This window comes from Pieris brassicae, chromosome 5 (assembly GCF_905147105.1).
Source record: "Pieris brassicae chromosome 5, ilPieBrab1.1, whole genome shotgun sequence".
Classification (NCBI taxonomy): domain Eukaryota; kingdom Metazoa; phylum Arthropoda; class Insecta; order Lepidoptera; family Pieridae; genus Pieris; species Pieris brassicae.
In genome coordinates, this window is record NC_059669.1 from 163,492 (window position 1) to 181,208 (window position 17,717).

At 40.8% G+C, this 17,717-nt stretch overlaps 1 protein-coding gene and 1 long non-coding RNA gene across 2 annotated transcripts; one reads left to right on the plus strand and one right to left on the minus strand.

Annotated features, from left to right (window-relative positions):
- Positions 1-10,377: 10,377 nt before the first annotated feature.
- On the minus strand, positions 10,378-17,321 carry LOC123709578 (cohesin subunit SA-1). The gene is made up of 15 exons (XM_045660997.1): positions 16,839-17,321; positions 16,276-16,446; positions 15,795-15,999; positions 14,469-14,694; positions 14,265-14,388; positions 14,001-14,179; positions 13,088-13,922; positions 12,835-12,999; positions 12,582-12,758; positions 12,354-12,510; positions 11,489-11,619; positions 11,240-11,410; positions 10,961-11,167; positions 10,740-10,872; positions 10,378-10,667 (listed from the first exon to the last, which is right to left on the minus strand). The coding sequence occupies exons 1-15, from the start codon at positions 17,319-17,321 to the stop codon at positions 10,606-10,608; spliced, it is 3,426 nt and encodes a 1,141-aa protein (XP_045516953.1). The 3' UTR covers positions 10,378-10,605.
- LOC123709579 lies at positions 15,942-17,029 on the plus strand. The gene is made up of 3 exons (XR_006753738.1): positions 15,942-16,057; positions 16,271-16,484; positions 16,898-17,029. It is a non-coding gene; the product is annotated as an uncharacterized LOC123709579 (long non-coding RNA).
- Positions 17,322-17,717: the final 396 nt, after the last annotated feature.

A 17,717-nucleotide genomic window follows, 5' to 3' on the forward strand; every position in this document is an offset into this window, starting at 1 on the left:
TTTTTAGACTATTCAACTATTTTAACTGAACTTGTTTACAAAACTCGATGCAAAATAGCATAGTTTGACGAATGAATTAAAAAGTTCACTTACCTACGTTTTTGCTTAAAACTGCAAATTAGATCTTGGAACCATGGGTCCCATGGGTTGATAAACATTCATTTAAATCATCAGAACTCCTTATGACACGCGTAAGCGGTGTTTCACTCTCAATATAATAAATAGCATGCTTCAAATGTTATATTCATCACACACACAGAAGATCTCCAAGACCGTTCAACACGATTATATATTTTATCACTTTGAAATATACGCAGCAAATCGCGATAGGGTCGCGATCGGAAAGCGAGACAAAACATACTAGGATACAGGTGTTTATCTCCCGCAGATAATATATAAATTAATCGTTAAGACGGTGTCACCCTATGTGAGAAAGGCGAGTCATGCCGAATAAACATATGTGAATAATCAGATTGTCCTAATTTATCTAAATGATATTTATCTTTTAGATCTTTCCAAAACAGCGCAAGCGTAGACCGATGTTTATGAAAATTCCTTGTTACTCATCACGTAGAATTATTTCTACGTTGTGAGTTTTGCTCTACTACTACTACTACACTATCGCTGCACATTCTGATATTTGGTGAGCGAATATTATAATTTTCATTGGAGTTAGGATAGGTCGGAACACTAATTTTGAGTTGACTCTAACAAACCTTGAGAACTTTATACATAGTATCAGTTAATTTTGCGGACAGATTTAAACTATCAAATAAGATAAAATATGATTCATATGAGTTTAAAGAAATAAATTCTTGTTATCTAGTACAATGCAAGATAAAAGAAATGTAGGCGCTTCTTAAATAGGGCTACCCAGTATATTAAGCTGAATTAATTACGATTATACAACAAACGTCACATCGTTTTTGCTTAAGTACCATATATATATATATAGATGAAGATGGTGAAAAGCCGCACTAAAAAATTTCAGATTACCTTACCTTATCGTAAGTAGGGCAAGCCCGGGAAAGAAGCATATTACGTGTAAGGAGAATGACTGTTTTTCCATAAATCTATAATAGATAGCGATTGAGAAATTTTAAGTCGTTTTGTTACGCCTAATTGGACCTATACCAACCATGGCTGCCCCTCCAATTTTGCCCGGAGGGTTCGGGCAAAACAGATAATTGATACTTTTTGTTAATGCTTAGAATTAATAAAAAAAAATCATTACAGTTTTTAAGTTAATGTGATTATTTTCCTAAGATGATTAACCGTAGTACAAATTAAAATTACATAGAGTTCTATTGATTACCAGATTGCGGTTTTATTTACATTATCCCTTAACATACGCGTCTTGCCCGTGTGCCCCTAGGTGCCTATAACCTAAACGAGTTCTTCAGAGACTGTATTTCCATTATCTTTAAGTGATTCCCGAACAAAATATTATATCCTATGTAAAATAATTTTTAATATAAATTTTGTAAAAGACAATATAAAATGCGCAGGCGCAGCGGGCGGGGCGCACATGCGCCAGCCTACGACCGCTTGCCTCCGCCCACTTCCGCCAAAGATAACATTTCTTTTTTATTCTTTAACTTTCTACACTACCTCTTTTAAGTCTACTTAATAACAATTAATATATATAATCAAAGCGTCGTGAATAACTATACGCTTTACCTCACTCTCGATATTACATTGATATCCAATAAAAAGTGAAAATGGGTAAGACGCAATTGTCTTTTATTCATTGTTTTATTTTTAGACGTAGTCTTATAATATATCTTTTTAAATACAATTAAATTCCCTTTTAAAAAGATCTTCTACCGGAAGGAGTACGACCTCAACCAATTTCCTCCAAGGAAATCTACACAGATACACCTGAAAAAGAAAAGAACATGAAAATAGATTGAAACTCACCAAAACAAGTAAAGAAAAGATTATATGGAGGGGAGACTAAATGCATTGTCATCATCAAAAAAGGAGTGCTACTGGCTTGTATGTATGTCATCATATTCGTAAAGTAGACCGAGGGGCGCATGATGAGTGTACGGAAGGTATTCTTAATTATGTTTGCTACAATTGTGATTGCGATTGATATGTTATTAATATAAGTATTATTATTAAACATCCATGTATAGAAATAATAAGTTTAATTTTATTTATTAAGGTATAGCTGAAGTGCATTTTCATTTTTGAATTTCAAATGACACAAATTACATTGTTTTAAATCTGTCTAAACATATAATACAATATAATGATCTCAAATAACATTGCCCATTGGTAGTCAGATATATAATCTTTAATTTAATACATTTCTGACGATGCAACATTAGCTAAATTGTTTCAACCGTACCCAGTCTAGAGTAGACTTGACAATATGTGATCACGATGGGCTAGAGTTAGAATCTCGGCGTCACAGCATTTGTTTTGTTGGGCAGCACCAAACTCTCTTATAAGGCGCACTCGCTCATAAGAAAAACAGTTTGCCTTTCGCAAATAATGATTTTGTTAAATAGCATTTATACTGTTTATTGATTTACTTTGTTTCGCCAATTAATTATGCTCTATACTGAAAATAATAATAGCAAAAGGTTTAAATATTTTTTTATTTTGTAAGGATGAGGACTTTTTATCAGAATCGAAAGTCAGACATGACACACGTAGTGCAGGACGTCAGGTCGTGTTAGCGTGATGACGAATCGAACTGTTATTTAATTCCTTCATAACGTTTAATTAATTATTATGGTTTTTGTTAAATTTGAGAATCACCTACGTCGACGCGTGCGTGAAGTAAAGGTTTGACGTAATTAACGGCATTATCAACCATATTTGGTAATGTTACAATGACAGGCACTCTTCATTGTCTTGCCTTATTAACGAAAAACGTTTCGAGCTGGTAACTGAAATCAACCCTGGAACTAGAACCTCACTGAAATCTCTGTTAAGGGATCGGGTTGATTTAAATAAAAATGTTAAATGTAATAATCAAATTAATATTTCCTATGGCTATGACGTCGCCGAGAGTTCATTCATAAAATACAGGATGTAGGAAAGCGCACAAATTTTCCTTCTTAACTCCATTTTAATGGGTAAAAGGAAATTTAGATTTTATCCTTCTATCTGTGAATGGCTTTATATCCTTTTATGGTTGAGGCCATTAGTTGATATGTGTCATAATATTTTTGGCGTCATCTCCACCCGCTAATTAAATATGGTATTCGATTAAACAAATGCATGAAAATAACTGAAAAATATTTATTCATAGCATTACTGTAGACGCAAGCGGCGCAGTCTCTTCCTCGGTCGGCCTTCGTGGGTGAGTCGTGCAGACGACGAAGCCGAGTCCTACTGCTCCTGGAAAAAGAGCTCTTCACAATCATGTGATATGTGAAGCAAAAGCATGTCAGGACAAGAAAGTTTGTTTAATAGTTAATTGCTGCTTTAGGCGATTGTGATGGAGTGTACTAAGCTGGTTATTTATTAAATCATGACGTAATTGTGGTTTTGGGAAACGTAATGCGTAATGTTTAAATACATTTTTGACTTCTTTCCCTTTAAGGGATAAAACAAAAGCTTGCTTGCAACAATAAACACAGTTCATCTTGGGTTTTAGCTGAAACACAATCTTGGACTTCGCCACGTCAGAGGCAGGAAAATGCATGGTTCTATGACGCGAAACGCATTCCGCCCAATAACTTCCTTTCCGAGCGACGTCATATTATATAATTGTTATATATTCATTTTACATTATGGTATGCAGAACTTCATTGCGTAACACCATATTTCTTATTTCATAATCGTAACGGTCAATACATAAATGAATAATGTCAAATAAACTCCGAGATGTGACAGAAGATTGCATAGTAAGCATTAATGCGACTGCTACGCAGCATGCTTAGTTCGTATCATTTTGTTGAATAAGGTGTTTTAGCATTAAGAATGTCAGGAGAACTAGAGAAGTCTAACATCGACCGTTCTTGAGTTTTGTTTATTATTAAATTAAAATTAGTTTTTAAAAACATATTCCTCCTCCGTAGCGATTTGACTGTGTACATTGCACACTTACAAAAAAATTCTAAGTACGTTAATACTAAGAATAAATGTATCACTATAAAAGTAATACAATCCTAATGAAGAATTTACTTACTTTATATTCGAAATTATTTAAAAAAGTTTGTTACGCGGCGAAGTCTTTTGATATCAAAAACAAAATTGAGAATAGTACCAATAGAACTAAAATGGCTTGAAGGATAATTGATAGTGAAACTGGAAGAGTCAAAGATCGCAATCAAGACATCCAACTATGTGTCGAAGAGGTAGCGATTGTTTTTGATAAGTACTTCTCTGACATTCCAATTTCGACTACTAAGTCTCTTCGATCATCTCCCTGCCTCGCCGAATCGTTGCTCAAAGATAATGTAGACGAGTGCAAGATAAGTTTTATATTCCGACCCATTCCGGTGTCGACGATATCGTTAAGATATTTAGAACCATAGACATTAAGAACACTACCGATCTTTGGGGCATAGTAAAGTAATTCCATTATTTAAAGCAGGTAGTGTGTCCGACCCTAGTAACTTCAGACTAATTTCTGTACTTTCTACTTGTAGTAAAATATTTGAAAAAACTATATTAAATCAACTTACCGGTTACCTATCTATCTAGCGTTCGGTTTTACCAAGAGTCACTCGACAGCCGATGCCGGTGTTGAATTATATAAATAAATAGTTAAGGATTAGGAGCAGTCGCATGACGCTTTAGGTGTTTTCTGCGGCTTATCCAAAGCACTTGATTGTGTGCAACACGAGACCTTAATCTGGAAACTCCGTCACTATGGCATCAAGAATACAGCACTGAATTTTCTGACTTCCTACTTACACGGTAGCACTCAGAACGTTGAAGTGAATGCTAAGAGGTCCTCTGGGTCGGCAGTAGATACGGGGGCACCACAGGGTTAAATTTTTGGCCCTTTCCTCTATCTTGTTTATATTAATGATCTACCTTTCATCGTATTGCATCAGCAAATAATACTATCTGATGTCATATCATCAGATTCATCCTTGATTTAAAATCAAATGACAAGTTACAAATCTTGACGATGTGAACATTGCTCTCTTTTCGATTGTCCATTGGTTTAGTACCTCTAAATAACCTTCTACTTAATGCAAAAAAAAAATGAAACGAAAAATGCAAGTCTTATGGATTCTAGACTAATTATAAATGATGAGGAATTGAATCTGGATGATACAACTGTATTCTGGGAATCACCATGGATTCAAAACTTAAGTGGTCCTGTCACTTATGGCTTGTTATTATAGGGTCATGCTGCTGATGTCGAAACTATTTTCATCCTGCAGAAGAGGGCTATTCGTGCAACCTTTAATTTAAAATCTAGGAAATCTCTGAGAATTAAATTCAAGGAAATTAATATACTTACCTTTCCCTCGCAATATATTTATGAAAATATTATGTACAAATTAGGGATAGTAATAATATTTCCATGCTAAAACTAAATGTAATGTACTGTGACCAAATAGGCCAACAAATGAGCCAATTCTTAAATAAGGAACAAAATCTTATAAACAGTTGTTACCTGAATGCTACTTTTAGATATATTTTGAAGAATATTGTACGAGATTCTTCCAGTAGAACTGATAATTTAATTATTTTTATAGGCAATAGAGGGAATTTAAACAAAAAAGAGCTTATTAACTGCTAAGAAAAGTTGTGCTTTTTAATACCAAAAATCTGATTATGTTTACATTCCCTCCTAGTAAAAATTTCACACAGCATGAAAATATTGTGAGACATATTTTAAATGCATTCATTTACAATGTATAATAAAAACTTTACACTAATCGATACCAATAGGTACATTAGTTGTAAAAAATCCATTTGACAAAGGATAGATATAATCTACCTACATATTTTAAAAGACAGATAGCTGATTCGCTATCATATTTTTTGTTTATAACAGCCAAGAATTTGGCTAGACAACCTGCTTCTATTGAGCAGGTTTTAGTTAGTAAGACACTGGAAGATATTCCATGATATAGTATTTCTAATTTAAATTAGATACTAGCAGTGGTCCAAATAAAAACTTACTTATTCCAACCTTATACTAAGAATAGAATAAGTTAAGAATAAGGAGATCATAATTTCTTACTTACAACGTTGGTATAACTATTCCCACTTTATGCCATAGGCACAAGACGGCAACGTCGCATTTCATTGATAAACTTAAGAAAAAAACAGAAATTTGTCCGAAACCGTATTTCTGTCAGTTTGACGTTTCTAGTCGCTGTGATTTTGATCCGAGGTTGTTTATTTTGATTTTAATAACCAGTTTTAAAAGATTTTAAAATGGCTAATAATAAAAGAGAATTCTGGATTAATTGCAAGAAAGGAGAAAAGGTATTTATTATTATTATTACTTTTTAGTTGTGTATGGACAGAGCCTAAATTAATGTTCTCCTATTTGATACAGAAAGCAAGCAAAGATAGTTTTGGGGAAGCCTTATGCAGATATGCATAGTTTTTAAGCTCTGGAAATTGAGCACCTTCAAAAAAAACACTAATATAATATAAATTTAAAATTATAGACAAACATTCTAGTGAATACTTTAGTAATCACTTAAAAATGAAGAGAATAATGTAATAAAAATGTTTTAAAAATAAATATAATATAACTTAATTGTTAAGAAAACCTAAATCTTGAAAATTTGCACCTTCAATAGGAACACAAACAAAGAATTAAGAATATGGCCAAGATACACAGCTAAGTAAAGATAAATTTAAAATTACAGACAGACATTCTATTAAGGACTTTAATCACTTAAAAATAAATAGAATAATGTAATAAAAATGTTTCAAAAATAAATAGAACAATGTATTGAAAATGGTTTTTTAAATAAAAAATAACTGAATTGTTCAAAACCTATCAAACTTAAAAGTTATCTTTGGCCCTCACTGCTGCTTCACACAGCAAGAGAACATGCTGTGTTTTGGGATTAGGTTAGAGCTGTTGGCGGTGGAGGCAGGGTTAAATCATCATCATCATCAGAGATAGGTTCCTTTTTCAATTCAATGGCTATATTGTACAAGACTACCAATGACACTATATACATCCTGGTTCTGTTGATGTTCTGAATACCCTGATCGGTTGTTCCATATGCCAAAACACCTCTCTACACTATTTCAAGTTCTAATGTGGGCATAATTGTATGCTTCTTCATGAGTGGTCGGATTTCGTAATGGTGTAAATAAATAAGGAGTGTAAGCATAACCAGAGTCTCCATGTAATCTACCATGAACTTGTTACCTCTCAAAACATTGTTTAAACAGCTTTCATTAAAAATCGGTCAGTCATAGTTTAGGTTGTGTAGCCAGTAAGCTCTTTGAGGGTATTATTGCCGGCCGGATTTATAAACATTTGGAGACTATAGGACCAAACATACTTGAGGCTCAATTCGGTTTCGAGGCGTGTGAGAGGTGCAGGTGTCAGAGTGATTCTGAGAGTGACGGGGCAGAGTAGTTCTCGCGGTGTCGTTAGACATCGCGAATGCTTTCGATTCCTTGCCCTGGAACAGTATCTTGGGACGGCCTGCGCCACCACGGCTTACCGGACTATATAAGATGTGTAGCAGCGTACCTTAACGGCCGGTACCACATAACCCGACAACTCCATATTCATTTGCACTTATTACCGTAACAAAACCTCTTATAGGCATTAGTGAAAATAAGAAATTATATTTTAATTTTGATAATATAAATTCTTGTAATTTAATGATTGGACGTCAGTATATCTGTAACCCTTATTCTCAGTGTTGTCAATTACCCAATATTTGCAACAGAAATAACCACCAAAGCTGTTGAAAATTTACCTAAAACTTGTACAAGATTTATATTCGGCAAAGTTGATATCTGGCATAAATTAAATAATAACAAATGGTTTTATGTTTGAATCTAATGATGAGAAACTGACTATTGAATGTAATGAGTAGTCATACAATACTTGACATTGTCATATCCTGATATGGAAACCGAATATGGAACCGGAATACTTAGCCTGACATCCGGTTGTACCGCATTTTGTAAAGAAAATAATTTTGAAGCAATCTTGTTGTTACAAATTTTAACATTATCAATGCCAGTTGTTGCAATTTGACAGAATTTTTCAAAGTAAATACTAGTATTAATATTTCAACATATCAGTTATGTCTTGGGAATCTTGATAGTTTGAATCTAATTCACGATTTACCTTTTAATTCAATTCAGATGATTTCCTTAATTACAATTCACAGACTATGTTAGCTTTAGCTTTAGCATAGTTTACTGTATAATAATCTTAAGTATTGCATTTATAATCTTCGTAAAAGTCAATAAATGCGTTTTTCGACATAAAGACATAGAAATTCCAGATAATCCCTCTTCAAACAGTGAAACCATACATCCTCAGCCTCGTCTCCGTATGGAATAATAAGATTTAGAATTTTTTGTTATTTTTTCCCCTTTTCTTAAAACTGTAAGTTTACTCTTAAGTGGGGGGGGGGGGTTTGTTACATTATAACCTTGCACCCTATCTGGCTAGTACCTTCTATTTAGTCAGCATTTCCCACTGAAACGATACTTAAAGTATGAAAGATCCTTCGTCGCGAACACACAATTGTTGATTTTCATTTTAATATTCTGTAAATTCTTATAATGAAATAAAAGTTCAATTGTATCTAATTGAACTAAACTTTCTTTTTTTAAACCCAATTACTGGACACTTCTAACAGTACGTCAATAATCATGTTGACGCTTTTTTTCGGTCTACACCCTGTCTTCATTGCCAAAGAGTAGGGATGATGTCTACCGATTCAAATTTAATGACGTGGAATAAGACGTATATTTCTTATATTCCATAATAAACATATTTTATTTATTTATTTACCTACACAGATAAGTAAGGTGTTTTTTGTGTTTGTTTTTGCGTTAGACCGTGGTCGCCGAGGCCCACTGTGACCAGCCAACTTGGGGTTCTCGGTGTTTATAAATATTTTTTACCTTATTAATTCTGGCAGAAAATCTCAAATCATCAGTCGCGTACAACATGTCTGTCATATGTCTCCAACATATACGTCCCTAAACAAATTAAGTTCTAATATTGTCTAAGAAATGATTGCAACAAAGACACCAACAGCCGTAAGCCAACAATCAATATAAACACCTACAAATATCTATTTATAACGTTAATAACAAGAAAGGAGTGCAACATAAGTATATCAAAAGCTTGGGATAGGTACTGGTCATTAAAAGGAGTTCTAAAGGCAAAGTACAGCCTTGATTTCAAAAATACTCCTTTTGATTTAATTATGTTCAATTTTTTATTTTCGGTAGTGTGACGAAGTGTTAATAAAGAAATACTCGGCACCAAAAGGACAAAATAAGATGTATATCCAAAAAAGAACAAAAATTACTGGTGCACTATCATTCTCCCTTGAAATAAAATAAAAATGGGCTAGTCACGTGTCCAAGTGGCCCGGTAAAACGAAATCAGAAAGAAACGGAAAGAAGAAAAGATTGTATTCTACCCTTGGGAGCTTATTTCTGACTGTGTCGCCGACGTAGTCCTGCAGAGTATGAAACCTGCAGTCTGCCCTGACCACTATTGGGCATCAAATTATAACACTGAAAATTTCGTCTATTTCATACAACCGACACTGTCTCTTAACAAAGCTGCTGTCTGCCACGAAACGGAAACAATATCCGAAACAAAATAATCAGTAAGTGCTCTCCGAATAGCGTTGGCATCAGAGCCACCTCGACTCGACCAATATCGATTCGCGGGTTAGAAATGAATACTTATACAAATTAATTGCATTTTTCATTGAAAATTATTATTAAATAAACTCACCCAAGCATATTATTCACACTCGTCACACAATACATAGCAAACATGTATTCTTTCATTCGGTCAGTATGAATACTTACCTCAAAAATATTATTACACAATAAAGTTAACGAGTGCATAAAATAATCTTGCCTAAGACATTTGGCTAATCTTTTTTGTGGGCAAAAACGTTCTCTGAAACTAGTATCCCGTACTCTCATGTCTATCGAGTCCTCCCAGTAAATCGTCAAAGATTTAAGATTCGTCACTTCTAAGTTCACCCCTTCATGTTTCAAACGTTTCAATTGAGAATCTTTCCCGTAAAATAGGATGTACCTAATGTTTTCTTTTATTTTGCCTTCTATTGAGAAACCACCACATCTCAGTAATTCAACCGTGGTGAGCACTCGTCGGTCCGATTTTCTCGTGGGAACCACGACAACCCACACTTCACTAAGGATCCGCGGCTGGATTTCAAGAAGGGAATAAAAAATACTAAGTTCATAAAAAAATGTTTTTATTACAAAAATATCTGTCAAATTCAAAATAGTTCATTCTACACATCTATTGTCTATTACGATACTCGATGACATTACCTCAAATGTATAAAAATGTATACCGCTTCCGTGACCTTTCAAGAGATATACCAGAATAATAGAAGTCGGCCTCCTGCACGAATGTGAAACTATGGAAACGGGTCCGTCGGTCAGAGAAGTGGGGGCGGGGGCTCACGCCGCGTCTTGGTCGGAATCGGCGTTGTCGTCGCCTTCGTCCTCCTCCGCTTGGCCCTCTGCAACCGACGCTCGCGTGTGAACACATTAAGTGCGGAATAAAAAGAACAAAGAAGGAAATCAGTACGCACTGTTCCTGCGGGCGTAGTGGCGCCGGGCGGGCGGAGGTCGGTCGTCGGGGGCGTCGGTGACGAGGGCGGTGCGGTAGGCCAAGAGGGGCGCCCACTCCTCCGCCCACTGCATCGGGAAGCGGGCGTCCAGGTACTGGAAGAGAGGCAGAGATATAGGCGGGTTCGAGATATTCGATATTTCATCGCGACGAGCGAGCGCCGCCTCGCGGAGGCGAGGGTACCCTGAGGACTTGTCGCTTGTCGGGCCGCAGCAGCTTGGCGCAGAACTCGGCCAGCGGCTCCAGGAAGAGCAGGTTGGGCGGCGGCTGCCCGCCCGCGGAGGGCTCCAGCGCCGCGAACGAGATGCCGGCGCGGTGCAGCGTCACGAGCGCCTCGCGGTTCTTCAGGGCGTCCAGCCCGAACATCATCGAGAAACGCTTCGCCAACTCCTGAAAAATCCGCGTCGTCACCTTTCTTACGTACGCGCGTGACACGACACGAAGGGAGAGAGAGGAGACCACCTTCAGCTCGAGCAGCTCGGGCGAGTTCCGCTGCGGGTTCGGATGCTTCGCCCTGATGTCGGAGTACAGGGCCTGCATGGCCAGCTCCATGGCCAGCGCGCAATTCTGCTTGTTGATCTCGCGGGCCTTGCTCAGCGTCGCCTTGATGATGTCCCCGTAGTCGTTGTAGCACTGCGGAGTCGGTCGTGAGAAGGCACTCCTCCATTATACATTTCCACGAACGAATACCGAGAATACCGAATACGATACCTTGATGTAATGCTTGAAGACGTCGACGGCCCGGCGGATGGGCGCCACGTTGTAGATGATCAGCTTGCAGTACCCGGCCAGGAAGTTCCGGCGCTTGTGGAGCTCCTCGATGCGTCTCTCGTCTTGGCCGTCTGCAACGGGCCTCGTCTCAGCGAAATGCCGACTTTCGACCGACCGTCTCGGATGCAAAGCAACGGGTGCGAAGCGACTACGCGGAGCGGTCCGAGAGGCAGATCGCGGGGAATCGATCCGCGAACCGCCCAACGAAAGTTCTACACGAGAAGCGTTTCTGTGGCGGGACTAGCGCAAAGGAACACAAAAGGCGTAAGATCGCCTCCGCGACCATTTTCCCTTAGTAATGTTCGGTAAGCAGAGCGAAATCGCGGGCGCGGTCGCGCGGGCGAGCGGCGAGCGGGGCGGGCGGCGGATATTACTAAGGCAAAATGCGTCGCGACGGCGGAGGGGCTTACCGGCAAGGCGAAGACGCGCCGCATCCGAGGGGACATGCAAACAGACACACCCGAGTTACGCCCGCCGCCCCCCGACCCCCGACCCCGCGACCCCACGAGCCCCGAAACCCCGCGAGTCTCGCCCGTCTCTACTTCCAAACGAGACTCACGCCGTCGAACGACCTTCGATCGCATTCATTCTGAACCCGTGAAGCTCTTCTACTCTTTTTAAAAATACAGCTTTTACGGAATCGAGAGAGAGCGGAACGGTCGAAGACTCGAGACTATGTGAATTTACCGCCCCCGTCGTCGGGGATCGGGGGCGAACGTCGTAACGAATGCGTTCTTCACAAAGACCGCCCCCTCCGCGACGAACGAAGAGAGCCCTCGAGGCGCAAGAGACGGTTCGCGATTACCGTAGTTCTGGTGCGAGAAGACGAACTCCTGCACGGCGGCGTTCAGCAGATCGCAGAGGTGCGAGTCGGCCTCCAGCACGAGAGGCCGCAGCGCCGAGTCCCCCAGGGCCACCTGCTCCGCGAAGAAGATCAGCAGGTCGCACAGGGACACGTACGCCTGCGGAACAGACATCGAACGTTCGACGCGACTCGACTCGACGCGGGAGAGCGTCCCGAGCCGGCGAATACCTCCTCCCGCAGCTCCAGCGTGAGGCCGTCGGCGACGATGAGCTGGCAGTGGTGCACGTAGGCCCTCAGCCGATCCCTCAGGGCGGAGGCCGCCTCGCCCGTCACGCCCCGCTCCTCCGCCTCGTGCAACGCCCACAGCAGCGAGTAGAAGCAGGAACGCACCACGAACACCAACGCCTGTGGGAAGAGCGTTCGGTCGAGTGAGGTGAGGCAGGGCGGAAGGGACGCCGACCGCGCGGGGCGAAACGCTCACCTCGGTGGGCATCTGCGTCTCGTTGTTCTTGAGACACTTGGGCAGGTCCTCGAAGAGCGAGTCCCAGATGTTGGTGTCGTTCAGGTTGTGGCACATGTACATGATGGACACCTTGCGGAGGGAGTTCACCACGTTGAAGATCTCGTCCGCGTCGGGGGTCTCGCCCTGCGAGAGGAGGAGGTCGGGTCAGTCGGGTCGGTCGGGCGGTGGTCGGGCGGAAGCGGCCCGCGGGCGGTCGGAGGCGGCCCCTCACCCCCTCGATGAGGCTGCGGTAGTCGTCCACGGCCTCCTTGTAGCGGTTGACGCAGTGGTCGGTGACGGTGGCCCGCGCCACGTTGCAGCGCGAGTAGACGGCGCACTGCTCGCTGCAGAGCACCTCCAGGGTCTTGCCGCAGGTCTCGATGACCTCGGCCTCGGTGTGCGTCGAGACGATGTCGCGAATCTTGTTGAGAAGCAGCAGCAGGTTGCCCTCCTGGCGCTGCGTCGTGTACAGCTCGAGGTCGAAGTACTGCGGGATGGCCAGCAGGTTGGTGAGCTTCTCGGGGTCGGCGCTGAACTTGTCCAGCAGCGCCGGGATGGCGACCACGAAGTGCGCCGTCATCTTGGCCCTCTCCTCGGCCACGACCTTGGCGTCCTTGGGCGGCGGGTGCTTGCGGGCGGGGGCGCGGCCCACCGGCGGCTCCCCGGTGCTCGCCTGCCGCACGCAGCACACCATCAGCTCGATGAGCGACGACTCCTGGCGGTTGTCGAGCGCCTCCTCGCCGGGGCCGGCCTCCTCCAGCAGCAGGTCCGTCATGCACTCCCAGTCCTTCATCATCGGGTTGGACTCGATGAGCGAGTCGACGAGGTACGCGCCGTGCTCGTGCAGCTCGGATTCGATGAAGAACTGCACCAGGTCCCGCAGCAGGCCCGTGTTGGGCAGCCGCACCTTGCCGCGTCGCGACCTGGCCGCGGGCGGCGGCGAGTCGTCGCGGAACAGGCGCCACTTGAGGAACTCGCCGGCCGCCGACGCCACGGCGCGCCACGACGAGTACACCAGCTCGTACACGTTCTCGCAGTCCTTGTCCGTCAGCACGTCGGGGTGCATCCTGCGGCAGAACCGAGAGCGTCAGGCTTCGCCCGTCTGTCGCTCGCCGAGACGGCGTCGCGGACGAACCGGGACCCACTTGAGTATCGCGATGACCAGTCTGACCGCGTGGACGGCCACCTCCGTCTCCTTATCGAGCGTCATGGACACGATGCGGTCCTTGAACTTGCTGGTGAACAGCTCCAGCTTGCTCTTCAGCTCCTCGCACTCGTACAGAGGGTGCAAGGCCTGCAGACACCGCAGACGCACCTCGCCCACCTGTCCGGCAGAAAAAGCCACAGAAGTAAGACTTTGTTTCGGAGAAAAGGAAGAATCGCAGGCTTAAACCGAAAGCTGCCCTCGCCTTATCGTGTAGAGTCCATCCAATGTATTTCAGGTAGAGATCGTCCAGGAAGTGAGCCGGGAACTTCTCCATCCATATTCCGATCTCCGACATTGTGATAGCTCTGATGTCCGGCAACGTGTCCCTGGAACATTAGTTTCCATTTGTATGTCAATATGTGATACAGTCTCAAGCTAGAATCAACATTTATCAGTGACGTCGCACCTGTATCGATGTACGAAGACAGATTTAAACATATAAGACAGCATATTCTTGATCTCTTCCATATTTTCTTCCAGCTCCTGCCTCTTGGCCACTAACACCTCGAGTCGATCGGAAGCCCTCTTGTCTCGGGCTTTCAGCCGCTCGGCCTCGTACTGGCGGAGGCAGTTGTCGCAGTTCACGCTGGTCAGCAACGCCACGTCTACCAGAGCGGTCATGAGCTTCATCACTGGAAATGTAGCATAAAAGAAAAATATTACAGAAGATACGATTAATTTTGAAACACATCTTTTTACTTCGACAGGTGAAGTGATGGACTTTAATGCGTTACTGTTATCGTAGTGGTGAGATCCATCCAGGAGTAACGTTTTGTCAGTGTAACATTCAATATTGTAACAAAAAGGGCCCCATTAAAAAAAATTGTTTCACAGAAGTAAATAATAAATTACCTAAAGGAAAATGTTCAGACATGATGCACCATCATGTCAGAACATTTTTTTCTTTAATTAATGAGAAGGCTTGTAATTATACTCTCCGACAGCCTTTTTACCAGCTTGTAAATTAAGTCTAAAAAAATTAAAGTACTTTCAAGATCCGAGACTGTGTCACTCGTGAGACCTCCAAACATAGAGTAGGTGCTATGGAATAAGCTATATACTATTGTCTTTAATCATTTGTGATTTCTCAAAAAAAAGTGCAAGAAGAGATAGTACCTTCCAGACATGTTTTACCTACAACATACTAGAATAGCTAATACATTATCGATTCATGATTACAAAATGGTTTATAATATGTCCCATTACAGGTATTGGTAAAGCAGGATATTTTGTTAATGGCAGACACATGTTTCGAGAACAAATTGCTAAGAGAACAGTTAAGAATAATGTTTTATCTTTATTAAGTCATACATTGTTTACAATGAGGATGGTCGGGTAGATGAACGGGATATAGACATTTCTAGTTGTATTGTGATAAGGTATCTCTACAAGTAAATTGTGTTCTCTTGGGCAATGGAATAGTTGTACCACAATCTTTGTGTTTTCTGCAAAGGAATAAACTGGCAATACAGTTATTGAACATGTTATTTTTAAAAGTCTACATAAGGGGCATATCCTTAAGAACTTTACCATATATTTAGTATGATGTAGTAAATGAATGCCTACTTACACCAGCACAGTATTAAACCTAAATGTGTTACTTACATTAAGAATCTGCAAGCACCCATATAAGCTATTTACACAAAATTATAAGTGTATATTTATACATAAATATGCAGGCAATATTTGCTTACAAGTTTTTTTTTAAATTTAATGTGGCTTTCACACTCACCAGCTAATGTTGCAGTGTGTCTGAATGCTCTAACTTGAGAGTCGGACAACCCAGTAAGCAGTGAGATGATATTGTCCATGAGGTATTGGTCATAGATGATGCTGTATTGACACATTTTTACTAATGTCTGAATAAATTCACAGAAGTTTGCTCTGAATTTTTTCCAAGTCTGGCCTGACATTATTAGAGGATATTCACCACTTTCCTGGATACAAATGAGATTTTTATTTTTTAAACAGAATACACTGATTTTCCATTAACAGGTACTTGTATTCCAAAAAACATTTATATTAAGGTTTTATTTATAAGTCAGACTTGAGAATTATTCACTTTTGACTAACTTATTTAGCTTTACTAATTTAAAATTTCAAAAGCACTTGCTTCAATAGACTTTCAACTAAAGAAAGAAAAGTTGAAATCATTTGCCTTAAAGAGGAAAATTTTCTATGATTTCTGATTAAACATTTTTTTTTAAGAATACCTCATCAAACTCCTGAGTCATTTTCTTAATGATAAGTGTATGGTCCATTTGAGCCATATCTGGTGTGACCTTTCCTCGACACCCAGAGGAATTTATGAAAAACTGCATGAGCTGCACCAGTGCACTTTCCTTGTTGCTTTTGTACTCCTCAATCCACATGTCAACAACTTGCTAAAGAAGAAGCAAAAATTACATGATAATTTTAGAAGGTTGGTTACATTTTATGATATCATAGTAGATACATACTTATTTAGGATCCAAAATCTACAGCCTTAACTGGTAAATTAAGGTTCATTAAAGATTTTTACTATGTTAAATTAAGTAGGTTAACTTTTTTCCCCCAAAAACTACTTTAGATACTTTAAAACATGTTTTCATCATGGAAATAATATCTCAAATAAGTATAGCTAATGAGTCCATTGTATGTTTAAGAGCGTAATATAAAAGTGTCATGTCTATAATTGTATGCAGGTCTACAAAATTTTGTTGATTATTTGTAGTTCAGATCTTTGCTAAGGACCGAGTTGAAAGACTGTGTATACTTGTAATTTTTTTATACTAACATTAATTGCAGTTTTGTTGAATCGCAGTAGATTATATAAACTGTTTTCATCATCACCAGGCAGGAGAACTGGGGGTGGAGAGTATGCAGGTGGTGGTGGAGCTCCACCTCTTCCTCGGCCTCTGCCTCGACCACCTCGACCGCGTCTGGGACGAACTGGGGGCGGCGGAGGCGACTCTGCTAATCGTCCGACATAGCCACCGTCGCCACCTCGACCCCTGCTTCGCGTTATGCGTTTTGTAATTGCCGGTGAAGGTGACCTTAACTCGTCTTCATGCTCATCCGGCTCTTCTCTGGGGGCTTCTATAGCAGTCGAATTAACCGGAGCTCCAGCATTAAACCCAGAATAGTTTATATTAGACGGCTCAGGTTCATGAACAGATTGACCCCCATAGTCCGTCATAGGAGTTGCTGGTGTCATAGGATTTACGTACTCCGGAGGAGGATCATCCATTCGGATCCGCTTGCCACCTCGACGATGCATTGTTATGTTGGAGTATAAAAATAAAAAAAAATACAACGACCACCAAACTGAACTTATTTCACATTCTGTTAAGCTAATTCAAATTTACTTTATTTAAAATTTATGTTAATTTAATTACTTTTACAAATTTTTAACGTTGGCTAGTGAAACGTGACTATGTAAACAGGGATAATTATTGCAATAGTTTTCTTAAATAAGTTTATTGATCGCGTCGCCGCGCGCAAATTTTACAGATAATGTTATCTCTTGTCAATTACATCTCATGTCAAGCTGTCAACAACATACTACTTTTTTTTTTAGTAAGGAATCTCGCTGTTGGGCGTTGGCCTTAAGGGCCTGCTCAGAGCTTAGCTCGGGCTGTTTTGGCGAGCGTAGCTCGGCCTAAATTGGCGTTTT